At 39.4% G+C, this 17,173-nt stretch overlaps 2 protein-coding genes across 3 annotated transcripts; one reads left to right on the top strand and one right to left on the bottom strand.

Annotated features, from left to right (window-relative positions):
* Positions 1 to 2,792: 2,792 nt before the first annotated feature.
* insb (preproinsulin b) lies at positions 2,793 to 5,372 on the top strand. The gene is made up of 3 exons (XM_003445823.5): positions 2,793 to 3,033; positions 4,221 to 4,423; positions 5,106 to 5,372. The coding sequence occupies exons 2-3, from the start codon at positions 4,234 to 4,236 to the stop codon at positions 5,249 to 5,251; spliced, it is 336 nt and encodes a 111-aa protein (XP_003445871.3). The 5' UTR covers positions 2,793 to 3,033; positions 4,221 to 4,233; the 3' UTR covers positions 5,252 to 5,372.
* A 256-nt stretch (positions 5,373 to 5,628) lies between these two features.
* On the bottom strand, positions 5,629 to 13,082 carry hmmr (hyaluronan-mediated motility receptor (RHAMM)). Of its 2 annotated transcripts, XM_003445911.5 has the most exons (20): positions 12,857 to 13,082; positions 12,493 to 12,591; positions 12,312 to 12,403; positions 12,127 to 12,204; positions 11,788 to 11,976; positions 11,600 to 11,686; positions 11,362 to 11,473; positions 11,215 to 11,280; positions 10,985 to 11,058; positions 10,801 to 10,868; positions 10,362 to 10,720; positions 10,124 to 10,272; positions 9,768 to 10,000; positions 8,563 to 8,679; positions 8,258 to 8,437; positions 7,435 to 8,160; positions 7,274 to 7,346; positions 6,470 to 6,646; positions 6,178 to 6,340; positions 5,629 to 6,042 (listed from the first exon to the last, which is right to left on the bottom strand). In XM_003445911.5, the coding sequence occupies exons 1-20, from the start codon at positions 12,900 to 12,902 to the stop codon at positions 6,023 to 6,025; spliced, it is 3,108 nt and encodes a 1,035-aa protein (XP_003445959.1). In that variant the 5' UTR covers positions 12,903 to 13,082; the 3' UTR covers positions 5,629 to 6,022. The 2 variants fall into 2 exon arrangements, with proteins under 2 accessions (XP_003445959.1, XP_005468073.1); XM_005468016.4 differs by lacking the exon at positions 8,258 to 8,437 and having other exon boundaries at positions 12,857 to 13,080.
* Between the last annotated feature and the right edge of the window lie 4,091 nt (positions 13,083 to 17,173).

Raw genomic sequence — 17,173 nt, 5'->3', positions numbered from 1 at the left:
ACCTAACATGAATCAATTAGATTTACACAGAGAAGAAATACTAAGACTTATGGATGCTCTTTTGAGTGGAATGAGAAATCACTGCACATTAAATAACATGATTAAGCATCTTTTGTGGGATTGATCTATGGAGAAACATTAATAGAGGACAAATTCTGCTTCGGTTGTCACTGTTGTATTTGTTGTGTTTGTGTATGCTTTAGGACTATAGCATTAATAACATAAGCATAAATGCCCATGGCCCATTAGAGCTGGAAACATAATGTATAAATCTGTCTTTGGAACTGCAAAAGAATAGTTACAAAAGGCTTAAATAAGTAACAATGTTACAAAAAAAATTGTACAGATATTGCTGTTAAGAATATTTATTTATTTTAACAAGGCAAGACATGTGAAGGAAACAGTGTCGGAAGTGCTACCAGGTATCTTTTATTCATAAATCCCATTTTACATTGTACATTTAGGCACTTTGTTGCTAGCAGCCTATCACAAAAATACATAAATTGTTCCCATTTCTTTAAAATACCAAAGGTATCGCGTAAAGTTGGCAAAGTGATTCCTAAAACTCGGCAATGCCAACACTCTCAGTCATGGATTGGCCGCCCCAGAGCCTGGACATCAACATAATTGAAGCAGTGTGGGTTCCTCTTGACAGAAAACAGAACAAAAGACAGCCAACATCCAAAAAAGAGCTTTGAATGTCCTTCAAGAAGCCTGGAGAACTATTCCCAAAGACTAATTAAAGAAATTATGTTTCCCTAAGAGTGTTCTGGCTGTGTTGAAGAATAAAGGTGGTCATACTAAATATTGACTTTCAATAGAATGGTACGTCTGTAAATGTTTCATTAGGAAATGTTTTGTATAACCCCATCAAGTGTTAAATAAAAATATGAAACTACATTGTTGAAGAATTGGAGACCCCTTTTTTAGATCGTTCCTCTATTTCCAGATGCTTGTTAAAGTCCCCCACTGCTTATGCAATCGTCTCGTCAAGTTCAAAAAACACACAAAGCTTTGAAGCTGCAGATTCCTCAGCTGCACGGAATAATTTCTGAAGGTTGATGCTACATCATAAGTCATACACTCAAATAATGCTAATTCTTGAATAGAATTGGGAAACAGTATTAAATGTTAGGTTAACTGCAAGATCAGTAATGTAATAAAAAAAAGAAAATATTTCCAGTCCATATCACACAAAGACGAGTTCATATGATATCATAGAAAAGCTATATAATAATGTAACTACTATGAACTGTAACTAGATTAACAAAACTAATGATGAATATATTTACTGGTTGCACGCAGTGAATGGTAAACATGATTTTACATTATGAGAATTACTTGTCTTTTTATGGGTCCAAGCAGTAAAGCTGTAGGAACACAAATGCAATTTGTTCATTTTGTGTTATCATTATTATTCCTCAATAAAAGCGCAACAACACTGATAAGACCTGGAAAGATAAAAGTTTGTGACATGGTGCCAAATTCCCTCCTAAACCTAGAAACCGTAACCATAGCTGGTACTGTAATAACCAGGTTCATGCTTTTAGCAGTCATCTTATAAATATCTGCATCTCTTTGCAAGTTTTTCTAGTGTCCTTTTAAAAATACATTTTCTGAGTCCACATCATCTACAGCATTTGCTGAGTGTAAGTTGTTTAAGAAAATGTCAGCAAACTATTAATCCACATGTCCACAACATCTAGAAATGTGACAACATTTCTAATTCATAATTAGTTTCATAAAATACATTTGGACAAAATTTGATTGGAGTATTTTGAGTATTTTATCATTTAGAGCAGTGGTTCTTAACCTTGTTGGAGGTACCGAACCCCACCAGTTTCATATTCGCATTCACTGAACCCCTCTTTAGTGAAAAATAAAATATGATTTTTTTTTTCAAATTCAAAACATAGACCTTTTTTTCTCCTGGTGCACAAAATGAGCCGTGCATGTCATGGCGGAGGCTCTGCTGAACCCCTGAGACCGACTCACCGAACCCCTAGGGTTCGATCGAACACAGGTTAAGAACCACTGATTTAGAGTATATTTATTATTATTATAAATTTCATAAATCTATAATATATTTATATATATGTGTGTGTGTGTGTGTACTGTATATATACATATATATATATATATATACATATATATATACATATACATATATATATACATATACATATATACATATACATATATATATACATACATATATGTGTATATATATGTAATATATATATGTATATATATATATATACATATATATACACATATATGTATATATATATATATATAAAACCTCTTTGCTCAAAGTGACATCATTAGCACATTGTTATTTTTTGATTAGATGCCAAAATTGCTAGTATTCAGCTTTTAGTAGTAGTCAGTCATTTTTATTTTTCAAGTTTTTAAGAGATTTCTATAATATTTGTGTGTGTGTGTGTGTGTGTGTGTGTCTTTTACATTGTGATATGGGGATAAAGACACGATATAATACGATATAACTTTTTTCTTGACTAAATAAAAACATCCATATGGACTTGCATATATACATCTGTAACTTGGACTTGAATGACACAAACATTATTCTCATGAGTCCTATGTGACAGTACCTAAAAACACCAGCAGTGGTCACTGGCAAACTTGGAAGTCCATGGCTCTTGTGATCAGAACATGACATATGGTGTTTGTCTGTCATCCTGTTACCAGAGCAAGTCAGGACAACACACAGCGGGGGTTGAGTTGGGCATCACTGGATGTCTGCCTTCTCAACTATATCCCGTTATTGCAGGTCCACACTCAGTTAAATGACGTAGTGCGACTGAAGAGCAGATCAGCATGCTTACAGGTCAGGGTGTTAATGAGAGGACCTTAGGGTTTTCCGCTGAGGCTGACAAAAGCCAGGTGGAGAGTTATAAAGGGGCAAAGGTAGCCAAGTAGAGATGTTCTCTACCAGTATAGCCCTATAGGCCTAGGCCCTTTTCATCTTTAACTACCAGCTGCTCTGCTGCACTCAGGCCTCAAACACAGGTAAGCAAGTTTCTCTGTATTCCCTCAAGATTTCCGCTGTTAAAATTTATGTGTATAATAACCAGGATGAAAATAAAGTGTGGGCAGAATCTATAATTCAACCCATCTACTGTGCCAAGGAGCCTGGCACAAGGCCAAGAGGGATAGAGGAGTGGCGGACCCGATAGAGTGCTCTGCCAATGCTGTAATGTCTGGCACAGGTGCATTGTTAAAGACACTGTTAAAATGATTTATTTTCAATCCAATAATCTGCAGTACATTATATGATGTCCACAAAAGGTCTATATAGTTTCTAAATGACTGCTAAATATGTTTTTCACCTTGAAACAGAAGCTGAACTTCAAACGTGCAAGAATATCCATCACAAATGGGATTTAACTAATATCACTTCTGTAATACTGGACAAATCATCTCCACTCTTGAGCACTGTAACTGCTAAGCTGGACAGCAAGGTGTGGGCTGACCTTGAGGATACACTGACAGTATCCACATTGGTGATTCTGGGGCATATTCTTTCTAGCTTTGATGGGGCCATCATAAAATCTGGCTCAACTGGGGATAAAAGTAAAGCAAACGGACTGAGAACAAAATCAATTTTCAATCTACTTCAACAGAGGCTGTGCAGAAGTAACATTAGGCTCAACTTTGGGTGACTGAAATCTAAAAAAACTAAAAAGAAAAAAAAATACCTATGAAATGTAGAACATTACAAAAATATTACATTTTTAGGGATGATTTTCTATTTATCACTATATGTTGCATTAGCCTTGTGAAAAACAGAGTAAAGACCAAGTGTGTCATCAAGATGTAACATTTGGAATGACTGAAAATTTGGAGAATACGACTCTTCCACAGACCTTCTTTTTCACATGACATTTCCATCAAAGAATGCCGTATTTGCTTTTTTCCCCCCTCTCTCCTTTATAAATTTTGAGTTGGGGTATTGCATGTGCCTCATCTTTGCAGCTATTAGGTAGAATCTCACAAGAAGTTATTAACAGAAAATGCCAGGAAAAGTCATCATTCGGCATCACTTCATCTCTAACTTTCACTCTTCCCAACCTTGAGACGTTATGTATTGATAACTGAATTCAGTTTTACACTTTTCTTTGAAACCCAACACAATAAAAATCTGAATAGCTTTCAAATGTTTGTGTATGAAGTCCTCTTTTTGTCCTTTGTTCAAGCGGTCTCCCTCGTATGGCCAGGGTATCATGGGCGGTGTCCATGCTGTTACTGCTGATGCTCTGCTCTCCAGGGGGGTCTTCGGTCCCCCTCAAGCATCTGTGTGGTTCCCACCTGGTGGACGCCCTCTACTTTGTGTGTGGAGAAAGGGGCTTTTTCTACAATCCGAGCCGGACCCACAAGCGGGATGTGGAACATCTGCTCGGTAAGACCACTGTTCTGCCTCTTTTTTGTTTGACTTGTGTAAAATAAGCTCTAATTGTCCCCTTGATGGTGGGAGTTCAGAAAGGAACAGCATGACATCACCCCAAGACCCCAGTCGTGCTTTGTGTGTCTAGTCTCTGAACACAGTGTTCAAAGTTCAGACTCAGTCTAATGAAAATGCCAAATTGGATGCTAGCTGGAAGAAAAATGTTTAGGGACAACATGCTGAAAACTTTACAGAACTATATCAATGTATTGAGTCATCATTAGTGTGCAAAGCCTAACTCCAGGCTCCTTTGAGTTCAGTGGTGTGGCCAGGCTTGTGGTTTGTAGCTTTCAACATCTATGCTGTGACAAAACCAGTTGATCAAAATTGTGAAATCCCTAAATTATTCATTATGTTATATTCTAGAAACTTTTTTGGATCTTCCGCATCAAACGCTCTATTGATGTTTCGACGTTAACATTAGGGGTGTAAGCTATGATATGCCTCCGTTAGCGCTCCATCATATCTCCTCTTGAAGTACAGACTAACAAGACTAAATGGATTGGGGAGATCAGATTAACTAGCCATTAAGTCTCCATTAAAGTGTGAACAGTAAATGGTATTTTGCGGAACTGGAGATTTGCACAGCAGCATCAGGACTTAACACAGGGCTGTGGAAACTTTCTCCACTTCAAAGGGTTCCTGTCTAAAAGGGCCAGACAGGACCAGCGACTGTGGAGGGCTTTGTCGGGCCGCGACGAGCCCAAAGTGAAGAGAGGGATCGTGGAGCAGTGCTGCCACAAGCCGTGCAGCATTTACCACCTGGAGGGCTACTGCGACTGACTCGCCACTTCACAACGAGCACCACTCATAGCCTGTAAAAAGGTCCCGAAGTCAATTTCTGGCCTGATACTTGCTGGCTATGTCTTATCAACTGAAGGAAATAAAGCTTCCTGACCCATAACCCAAGGCTCTTTTCTGCAAAGATGTGAATTTGTGTTTTCTTTTGTCGCTTATATATAGTGCAGCTGAAACATGGGCTGCGGTAGCCTTTTGCTGTACTCCAACCTGTGGCTGCAGTCCTAGAGTGCTCTCTTCTGGCTGAGGATAGACATGGCCAAAATCATCCAAATGAGAGAAAAAAAGAAAGAAAAAAAAAAAAGTCTCCTTATAAAGCATTTTTACACCTAGCATGTGAATAAATCTCAAGAACCATTGGGTGCAAGAAGAGTATTAAAATTTGTCTTTATTTACAGAATAAGTCAGATTTATTAAGAGCTTTTCCCCATGAGATAATTACTACAACCCTAAGAATAATTAAAAAGATTAAAATTCAGTTAACAAAATCCACCTTAGATTTTAAGCCAGTTAGACTTTTGATCTCCAATTGTTAGCATCTAAGACCTTATTCCATCTTTTACCTCATTAAGTTTACACAGTTTTTGTAAGAAAAATAAAAATAAACATAAAAACAAAAAATCCAAACACAAAATGTACACATTAAAACAATCTATTAAAACAAAAGGCTGTAAAACCTCAGTTTACACTCTCATAACCCACAGATACTAGATCGCAGAAAGTCTCTTGGCAGCGCTGCTAGCAGAGTCCTAAAGCCTAAAGTCCATAATGGTTTCCTAACAAAACAAACAGAGAATCAGAGTTTTAAAAACACTTTAGGAGTTACATAAAAATGAGACTCATCCACAAAAATTCAATTCTTATTTCATCTCATCATTCCTTCAAAGTTCTGGCTAGATGAAAGTGCTTACCGTCTTTAAGCGGCTCAGATGTTTCAGTTTGCCTGTTCTCCTTATCGTGTTGGAAAGCTTTGCTGGGGTCAAACCTGCGGCGAGGAGCACCAGGGAGCTTTGACTTCACTTGCTCCAGATCAGTCTTTAGCCGGCTCACCTGAGAGCGAAGCTTAGACACCTCCTACACACACACGAAAAGAAGGGAAAATAAATAAATAAAAAGAAGGTGGGGAGGGTGTAGGGTAGAGGCGTGTTAGCTTGAGATGATGTCTGCGTTTTGGAAGGCAGGCGATTCTGCGTCACATTTTACCTGTTTTAGAGAGATGTTCTCATCCTTCAGCTTCACCACGTGTTTGATCTTCTGCTTCTGGTTCTGGTGTCCCAAGAGGCGAGCGTAAGCGTCAGCCAGTTTGTTTAATTCCTCCTGGTTTGCCCCGTTCTCATTAAGTAGTGCATTTCGCTCTGCTGCAAAGGCATTGAGCTGTTCCTGCAGACACACATTAATTAGTTTTCACTATGAATGTGATAACTGTGTGTTCACAGAAATGTTATGACTTCAACATTCATTTCGATTTGACCACTTGATGAATACACATCTCTCTACTCTTCAAATCTTCACCAACTTCTGGGGGGGAAAAAAGTGTCTTGCCTTTTAGTTGCTTAAAAGCACTTGGAGCAATCGGTAAGACTAGAAAAGTACTGTGCAAGTACTACTCCATTCACCGCTAAAAGCCTCCACTTTTTCCCCCCCAATCACTTTCTTCACTAACTGTGTCTATGAGCCATTTGATGCTGGGTGAATAGAGTAAAGTGGGATTATTAGAACTCTGGAGCTCCAAAGAGAGTGTGTAGAAGGACTGAAGCTGTTAATTGAGCTGGAAGACACGACTGAAAGATGGCCTGAACAGCAGAGGTGGGTGAGAACTGTCTGCGGGTTCATATGTGGCAGTTTTATTTTGCTGGTAGGATAAACATAATGTGCATGCACCCTGTCAACTAAACCAATTAAACGCGGAAGGGTTTTGCCATTATTAATCTAAAAATACTAATTAATGCAGCTTTAATGAAAACACGTGTGGGTTTCTATGAGTTGTCATTTAAATAAATCACAGACCTGGAAGGGCTTGACTTTGGCAAACAGCTCCTCATATTGTTTCTTCCAGTGCTCGGTCTCTGAACTTGAAGAGCTTAAAAGAAAATGTAGGATGAGTTAAAAATGCACAAATTTTAACAGCAGAAACCTCAAGAGGACACAAAAAGATCAACCTCTCTCACCTGTTCTCTTGCGCTTCAGTTATTTGTCTTTGCAGTTCCTGCCGCTGCTCCTCCAACTCCCACTGCAGTGTAACCTTCTCCTGAGTCAGTACTTCTACCTGCTCTCTCAGAGCTCGTCCGTCTTGTCGCACCTCGTCCAACTCGCGCTGCAGGGCTTGTGTTTTCTCCTCTGCGAGGCCTAATTGGACCTGGAAGCTCTCGCTTTCTTGCTCAACCTCATCCAGGCGAGACTGAAGCAGATTTCTGGCCTGCTCGGCTGTGCTAAGTTGATTTTCAAGATCCACCTTAGATTGGTCTCTGAGCTCTACCTGAGACAGTAGACCTTTCCTTTCCTCCTTTAATCTCTCGAGCTCAGTCTGTAGTCTGATCACCTCTGACCTTAGCCGCTGGTGGTCTTTCCTTTCAACCTCATATGCTTCCTTCTCGTCCTGAAGGGCGATCTGAATTTTAACCTTCTCCTCTCTTTCTTGTTTGAGTTGTGTCATCATTTCCCCCTTTTCCTCACTGATCTCCTCCAGCAGTTTCTGGGCTTTTTCCCTCTCTTTTTGGAGCTGAGCTACACTCTGACCTCTCTCTACCCCCAGTTGTCCCAGTGCGTCTTCTTTCTCCTTTTTCTGCAGCTGTACCTCCTGCTGTAGCTGACTGATCTGAACAGTGTGGCTCGCCTCCGCGGCCTTCATCTCATCATCTTTTTGTGCGAGGCAAGCCTGCACCTCCAGCAACATTCTACAAAGTCAAAGAGAAAGGTAGAGAAGTGACAATTATTTTAACACAGATACAAAAAAAAGAAAAAAAAAAAAAAACGTGCTTTTTTTGAGGATACCTCAAAATCTGCTTGCTGGCTTTCACTCCAGCTAACTGTATCTCCTGCTGCTCTTTTAACCACTCCCTGACTCTCTTGATCTCCTCCTCCTTCTGTTGAAACCCTGTGAGCATCACCTCCTTAATTTCAAGTTCTAGCTCTCTCTGCCTTTCCTTTGCTTCCCTTAAAGCCTCTCTGGTACTGAAAATTAAAACGAGCATCCCGTGAAACCCACGCTGTGGCAGAATTCTACGTTTAAAGCAAGCACAAATCAAACTGGCTTTTCAAGAGACACATCCAAGAACCACAGACGCTCGAGCGCTCACCTTTCCAGCTCCGTGACAGTTTCTGCCATCTTGCTCAGGGAGTTTCTGTGCGCCTCTTCAAGCACTCTCACAACCGCTAAATGCTCCTCTTTCACAGCTGTCACGTCATTGCTTTTACTTAAAAACAAACAAAACAAAAAAAGACACATCTTGAGCTTACGTTCCTAAAACACCCAATCCATTGTAACAGTTGACAGAAGTATCAAAAAATATACAAAATCAATCAGTGGTCACATAATGCATCAAGTAACACTGCATTTAGAAAAATAGATGAGACAGTTTTTTAAACTTTTTCTTCCTCAACTTGCTAAAAACATTAATAAATTAATAATACTGTATCTTTGGGTTTGGATTTTTTTTTTTGTTTTTTTTTTGTTTACACACCAATAAATAAATAATAATACTGGAAAATATAATGGAATAACTGTGCTTGCAACAATAGCAGTGCAAACTTTTTGATTTTATACATCTACAGTCTACGTAACAAGGTGATTTGGGGTGAATACTTCAACTTCCATAAAATATTCGCTTCATGTTGCCTCGTGAAAACCCGTCCGCTGGGATTTCCTCCTGATGCCACTGACTATCAAAACTGGAGGAAGAGCTTACTGATGCTATTTGAAGAGAACTGCAGCTCTATGGTTTAACTTCACTTTTATGTAGTGTTACGGAGTGAACGTATTGAATAATAGGACTTTCTGTTTACTCATGAAACTGCTTCTTTAATTTCATTCCAATTATCTTCTCGACTGCGGCGAATATTCTCGTGTTACCAAACTTTTATTTGTGTTTGGTGCAAACATACCATAAGAGAATTAGACTATGGTATGGAATAACCTTGAGTCGTAATAAAATCCTCGCTTGCAGCCCTAACTACAAGGTGCACATCATCAATATTATAGTGACATGGCCCTCCAAACCTCTTACATTTACCAGACTCTCAAAAAAACATGGTCACCAAGTGCCCTCCTTCCTTTATACACCAAGGATGAAGTCAGTACATTTGGAAACTTTAAATTGGTCAAAAACAGAAATAGACAGTGACCCACTGACTCTGTCACGCTTGTGATGGACTGATGCACAGCAATTATTTTCTCCCCGCTTTATTTACAGTGCATGCCAGGACATGCTGCCAGTCTAGTGGGTCTAAATAGTAACACATGGGCAGTGACATCCATCAGTTTGCTTGCCCTTTGGTTGCTCACCTCTCCAAAAGTGTTTTTGTATCACTCAGCTGTCTCTCCAGCTCCTCATTTTCCTCCTGCAGCCTTCGGAGGGTCTCCCGACTCTCTGTCATTTCCTGATTCTTCTGCTCCTGTTCTTCCATAAGGGCAAGCTCTCCCAGGACCTCCTCCATCTCTTCCTTTAGCTGTCTGAACCGATTCTCAGAATCCTCTCGCTCCTGCTCCACTAGCACAGATAGGGAGTCCACTAATGACTGCAGGGAGAGGTGAAAAGAAAAAAAAAGAAACAATAAGTTACAGCTTAAAAGTTACTGCACTGAGTTTTGGTTAACAAAAAACAACAGCAAACCCAACAGACAGGAAAAAGTTTGTCTCACCCTTTCCTTTGCCAGTTCCTCAGTAAGCTTGGCATGTTCTTCCTGGAGCTCAGTGAATCTCTTTGTCTCCTCTTTTTTAGCCTCCTTTAGCAATCCCAGCTCCTTCTTCAACTCTTCCACCCTCCTTAGTCCCTCCTCCTGAGTCTTGCCTAAGATATATAAAAACAAGAATTTCACAAACCTGGAATTATTTTCTGTACCTTGAATAGCCAAAGCCACTGGCTCAGGATGGACATACTTCTCTCTTCCTCGGAGAACAGACACCTCTGTTCAAGATGCGCCACTCGCTCATCCAGCTCCCTCTCCGTTCTCCGGAGCACCTCCCTCAGTCTAGAAAGCTCTGCTTCCTGTTGGCGTACTGTCGCTTGAGATTCTTGAACATCTTGGTTGGCTAAATTTATTTGCTCCTCCATGGTACTCATAGAAGACTTCAGCTCCTGCTCTTGTTTCTCCAACTTCTTTTCCATTTCCCATAAAGCATCCTTTGTTGACTGCAGATCTTGCTGGAGTTTGCATACCTCCTCCTCTTTTTGCCGCAGCGCATCTTGAGTGGTTTCAAGCTCAGAAACACGCCGCTCTAGTTCGGACTCCAGCTGCCTGTGGAAAAATGACAAATGAACACATAAGACACGCAGTAAAGATAAATCTAATTAGATATACATTAAGCGTTTGCTCACTTTAGTTTCTCCACTTGGGAACCAGCAACAGTGTACTGTGTCTTCTCTTGAATCTTCAAGCGGAGCTCCTATGGCCACAAAGAAGGATTAAATATGACTTTCACAATTTATGAATAAAAGATGGAGGAAGTAAAATTAATAAATACATATTTGCAGCATGTGGTAATGTAAACCTAGTGTATACCTGGTTTTCATCATTGGCTGCATCCAGGTATCCCTGCACTACACGGATCTCCTCCCTGAGCTCCCGTATCACAGCTGGCAGAGAATGCAACCAAAGCATTAAAAAGAAACACAGTAAAGATGATGCTACTTGCTTACTAATGTTATTCCCAAGTCAAAGATGGTGAAAACGTGCATTTGCCCTCCACTTCAACTCAACACACTTTGTGAAAAATCCAAAAGAAAACTCACCATGTAATCGAGCGTTTTCATTTTCCAGCTCTTCATTCTGACTTTTTGTCACCTGATGGAGGTCCTCTAGAGAAAGGTAACATCCCTAGTTAGTTCACCTACACATTCTACATATGTAACAGATAGATATATAGTCATAAATCTTACCCAAGTCTTTATTCCTGTCCTTTAAAGCTGCGAGTGTAGCCCTTGCAGCTTGTAGGTCAGTTTCTAAAACTTTTATTTGGCCTTCAGTGTTAATCTGAAGTACACTAAATTCCTGAAGACACACAGATGGACACAAACATTAAGGATAAGTACAGTTTCCTTCAGTTTAAAATAATACATTTATTATTGCACATGGGTTAATATTAAGATAGGATTTAACAAACTGAATGAATCATACCTGGTTTTTAACATCCAAAGTGTTCCTAGCTTCCATCAGCTCCATGGTAAGGGAATTGATTCTCTTTTTTGTTGTATCAGCAGACACCTTGAAAATAAATAAATAAATAAATAAAACACCCAGCATTCAAGTCCAAACACATTCATGACGGTATTTCTAAATACAGTAAAGCCTAGATATCGTCACACCTTGTTTTTTAGGAACTCGTTGACTTTCTTGAGTTCAGCTCGCTGTCTCTCAAGTGTGGTAACACTGGCAGTGAGCCCGGTCCTTTCCCTGATTGCAGCCAACAGCTTGGCTTCTACCTTCTTTAGCTCTTCTTCCAGGGAGAGTAGTCGACGATCCTGCTCCCCACGCTGTTGCACCAAGGACCGGATCTGGGAAGAATCAAAACTCAAACTATCTTTCTGGTACAGGCGCCAACAGGATGAACAGCAGCTTGAACACTTACTGGTGCACCAGTTCCACAGTAATAACTAAGGACACAAGCTGCTGATTACAGAGGACTATCAATCTTTGAGGTGTACCTCCTTCTCCAGTAGTTTCTGCTGCTTTCTCTCCGCAGTCATGCCATTCCTATCCTTCTTTGCACTTGACCCTTCAGGCTAGTTTTTGACAAGGGAAAGACAAAGGAAAGAAATGTTGTATATCTCAAGCAGCTCTATGATCAGCAGGCTCTGCAGAGTGGCGTTAACAATAACATTAAACTCACAAGGACATCAAGCGACAGAGTCCTGCGGACAGGAGAAACTAAGGTATTTCTGGAAGGCGATGGTGGTGGCGGCGGCATTGCAGCTCCATCAGCTGAAGACACAAAAGAAAAACAGTGGTACTAACGTTGTGTTACCAGTTACACCATTTCCTGTAGCATTATATGTAGCAGAGCCACTCACCCGCTTTAGGAGGTTTGAATCGATCAGATTTGTCAAAGGATGCCGCTCCTTTCAGGTCCCCAGTTTTAATCTCATAGGACCCCGGAGGAGGGGCGCAACCTTCGAACAACAAGAAGACGTTAGCTGTAATGTCGATCACCACAATCAACAGCGGTATCATGAACACCATCAGGCCTTTGTTATGTAAACAAATAACCACCCGTGGCTATGTTTTATTAATTTATATACGTTAAACAAGAAAGCCAGCTAACCAAATGTGCCTTAACGCTTGCTTAGCTTTAGTTACGTACGCCAGCTAACATAAGCTATTTAACGTTAGGTGGTTGAAATTGGCAGCATGCTACAGCCGTTAGCTTTTTCTTACCAACGTGTTCGTTGAATCTCTTCAAAGGAGCTCGTGAAAAAGACATTGTTTCCTACTGTATGTGACCAACTTTGAATTTCTAGAAGTGTCGCAAAGGCTGCAGTGCAGCTCTCACTGACAAGCAACGCTCCGCCGCTGAAATTTCAAAATAACGTCATGCGTAGATTTATCTGCCCGTGGCCAATAGGAATCCAGACCCCATGACGCAGTTCCGGATATCGCGAGCGTCTTCTTCTCACAACAAATTCAAATAGCCCTCAAGTTTACTTACAAAGTGTAGTTTCGGATTTTGTGTAAATCCGTTACTGCAGAAATTATATATTTTACTTCTTTCATCGGTGTACACCTGTACAGACCTAACATACTCGTTTTTGATTTGTTTTGTTTTTTTGTTTTTTTGGGGAGGGGCTTCCCCGGGTCTTTTTAAATGGCCTACCATGGACGCTTGTTTCTCCATAGCTCGACTTTTTTAAAATAACTAAAAGTCCAAAAATAATTCAAAACAGTTTAACTGGCATAAATTGCTAAGTAAAATAATTCTGTTTAATAGAATAGCAAAAGTCTAGTTTGGCTTTGGTCGCTAACCCAGTTAATTTTTAAATACATTCAGAAAGCATTCCAACCTTTGTTATATTGCAGTTTATCTCAAAATGATTTTTTTCTCTTTAATATGTACAGATGTGCTCCACAGTGAGACAAAAAAAATGTTTTTTAAAATGCTTGGTATCTATTTTTTCTATTGTTCTGCAATATGATAATATTGTTACATAAGTGTTCAGAACCATCTACTTAATATTTTGTTCAATCATCTTGTCTTGTAGGGTTATGGTCCTACAATATTGACAACATATTATTTTGTAATTTTCTATCATTCTTGACAGAATCCAACCCAGATAGGGTTGGATGAGAAGAATGGGTGCAAAGACAATTTTTGTTTTATTTTTATTTTTTTCCACAGATACATTAGGATAAATCCTGGTTAAGGCAGTGCAGCACATTTAATTTTTCCATTTAAGAATAACAGAGGTTACCATGCTCTTGGTCACTTTAGGAGGAGAAAATATTTTCCTGAATCCTTTCCCTGATCTTTGTCTTAATACAATTATGTCATAAGTCTACAGACATTTCTCTTTGTCTCATGGTTAGTATGCCACTGATATACACCCACCAAACACACTATCCTTGATAATATTGTGTTGGGCAAAAGTTTCTCTTCAAAACTGCCTTAATTCTTGATACCATAAATTCAACAAGGTGGTATAAATCATCGTCAGAGACTTTGGTCCCTATTTACATGGCAGCATCACCAAAGTGGCAGAGTTGTTGACTGCACATTCATGACACAAATATCCCTTCCACCATACCCCAAAAGTGCTCTATTACATTGAGATCTAGTGCCTGTTGTCCATTATCTTTTTGTAAGTAAGCAAGAAGATGAATGCACTGTAGTCCTAAAGGGATGGAAATGCTTTCACTCAGGCTGTAGCATTTAAATGATGCTCAACTGGTAATAAGAGTCCCAAAATCAACCAAGAAAATTTCCCCACACCATTACACCACCATCGTCAGCCTCAACCATTTATACAAGGCAGGATGAATCCATGCTTTCATGTTTTTATGCCAAATTTTGAAGCTATCATACAAAATGTTTCAGCAGAAATCAAACTCTTTCAAACCAGACATCTTCAACCAATCTTCTGTTGTCCAAATTTGGTGAGTCCATGTGAAATGTAGCCTGAGTTTCTAGTTCTTAGCCGACAGGAGTGGCACCCTGTGTGCCCTTCTGCTGCTTTTGCCCATCTGCTTTAAGGTTCAACATGTTGTGTCAACAGATCTGCTCTTCTGCATACCTTAGTTGTAACTAGTTTTTCTTTTTTTTCTTTTTTAAAATTACTGGTCCCTTCCTATCAGCTCACAGCAGACGGGCAATTCTTTCACGTCTGACATCAATAAGACATTTCAGCCTGGACAACTGCTGCTAAGTGAATATTTTCTCTTTTCCGGGCAATTATCTGTAATCCTTGGGAAGGTTGTTCTGAAATACTCAACAACTTTGCCACATCCAAAGTCACTTAAATCACCTTTTTCATTGAGGTTGATGCTTGATTTGAACTTTACCATGTCTAAATGAACTAACTTGCTGTTATGTGATTGGCTCGCAAGAAATTTGCACTAAGGAGGTGTTGAACAGGTGTGCCTAATGAAGTGGCCGGTGAGTACACATTGTGTCTTTGTATAGGCACAATCTGACATCATGTTGGTGTTGTTCCTTGATCAACACAACTAACATTGGGCCAGTATCAGCATTGCAAGTGACCAGTCACATTGTTGTGATGTCATAGTTTTGTGAGCACCCTAACACTGTAACCTTAGCCACATCCCTAACTATAGCCCCAAACCCTAACCGCCCCCTTTTTTGGATTTTTTCCCCCTTGAGTGAATGTGGACAATTTTTTTTTCCAAGTCGCAAAGGTATGACATAACAATGTGATTGAGATGCTACGTTGATCCAGGTACAACACCAACACGAGGATATGAGAGACCCTTCCTATAGGCCACCTTGCATATGTAACAGATGTAGTATGTACACAAGCTTCATTCTACAAGATTCTTAAAACAAACAAATTTGGAAAACTCAAATCTGAAAACATCCTGGATGTGCAGGTGTAAATGGTAAATGGTCTGTATTTGTATAGCGCTTTTACTAGTCCCTAACGACCCCAAAGCACTTTACACAACCAGTCATCCACCCATTCACACACACACACACACACATTCACACACCGGTGATGGCAAGCTACATTGTAGCCACAGCCACCCTGGGGCGCACTGACAGAGGTAATACGGGATGCTGCAAGTAAATGGCAGAACCCACCGAAAAGCAAACATGCTAAATACAACTTCTTTTTTTTCAGTTAAACATTTTTTATTTCATGGAAATACAACATAATTTCAAATCCTTTGCAGGAACATTGTTGTACATTTTATATTCTTTTTCTCCACTTTTTTTTTTGTACTTCAAAACATGGTCACTTGTACAACAATATCATAAACAAAGCCTCATGTCACAAATGGAGCCATTGATGACAATAAATTACATTTGCCATGCTAAGGTTTCGAGATGACGCGCCGGTACCCTTCATTTTGACGAGATCAACCTTTAAATGAACCGCAAGTCAGACTTGAATAAATACGCTAAAAAGACACCGGAGTTACAAAAGAAACTTTCTTCATTCAAAACGGAGCAGAAAAAAGAAGGCTGCTTTGAGGAGGGTTACTTCATAATCATTTGTCTTTCTTCATAAGAAAAAAATAGGGACTAATTTTTTGCATATTTTGATAACACTGCTAAATCTAAAGCAAAGAGTCCCACAATAGTAAATACTGACTATATTTAGGAAACTGCCCTTTAATCATAACTGACATTTTAGTTTATTACTTCTTTTTTTAATTATTTGTTCCTTCGCTGTATGAGGAGAATATTTCATCTTCACCCATTCACACTCAAAACAGGTTAATCTAGTACAGCACTGTCTTTATACAACCTAGAGGTATTTTCTAATCTTTTTGTTCCTTTTTAACTCTTGAAAAAGCAAACACATTTACTCAGATGACTGTGTCTTTTTGCAAACTGTAAATAATATCACTGTATTCATATACAGAATATAAAAATCTTTCCAACAGACAAAAGAGGAGGAGGGGAGGGGACAAAACAAAATTTTAAAAAAAAAACTACTGATGAGGTTTTCCAGTCAATAGAAGAGAGGCAAGTATTCAAAGGATGGTTAAATTAAAATGTTAATAATTAAAAACAAAGAACAATTACGACACTCAACACTTCACTTTGTTCAACGGTGAAATTTACAGTGGAACTGGTACCGAGTAAAAGCGTGTCAGGAGGCCGACGAAAAACCAGGTAAACTGAAGGCAAATCAAAGATGCAGTGTACCTCCGCTCCTCTGAAAAGCAGGCCGTGTGTGAGAGTAATGAAAAGTATATAAATGCGTCATGGCAGACGCCTTGTATCATGGACAGTGGGTAGATTATTATACAGATGCATCACGATGAACAGGTTTGGGTCTTAATAGAGGACACGCGTAGAGATCGCACAGGTGTACTGGTGCCTGTGCGAGTACTGTTAGGAGACGTAGGATCACGTAAGAGCACCATGTTGGACTTAAATATATTTATATATATATATATCTATATAATTTGGAAAATTTGTTATTTGTTGCGCCGTTTCATATCGCATTTTTTAAAATCAGATAGTCTAATTTTTGTCTCTTTTGGCATATGAATCAGTGGTCCAGCGAACAG

Source organism: Oreochromis niloticus, linkage group LG2 (genome assembly GCF_001858045.2).
Source record: "Oreochromis niloticus isolate F11D_XX linkage group LG2, O_niloticus_UMD_NMBU, whole genome shotgun sequence".
In the NCBI taxonomy this organism is placed as follows: domain Eukaryota; kingdom Metazoa; phylum Chordata; class Actinopteri; order Cichliformes; family Cichlidae; genus Oreochromis; species Oreochromis niloticus.
The sequence above is the reverse complement of the archived record's forward strand: the minus strand, read 5'-3'. Positions and strand labels throughout refer to the sequence as shown.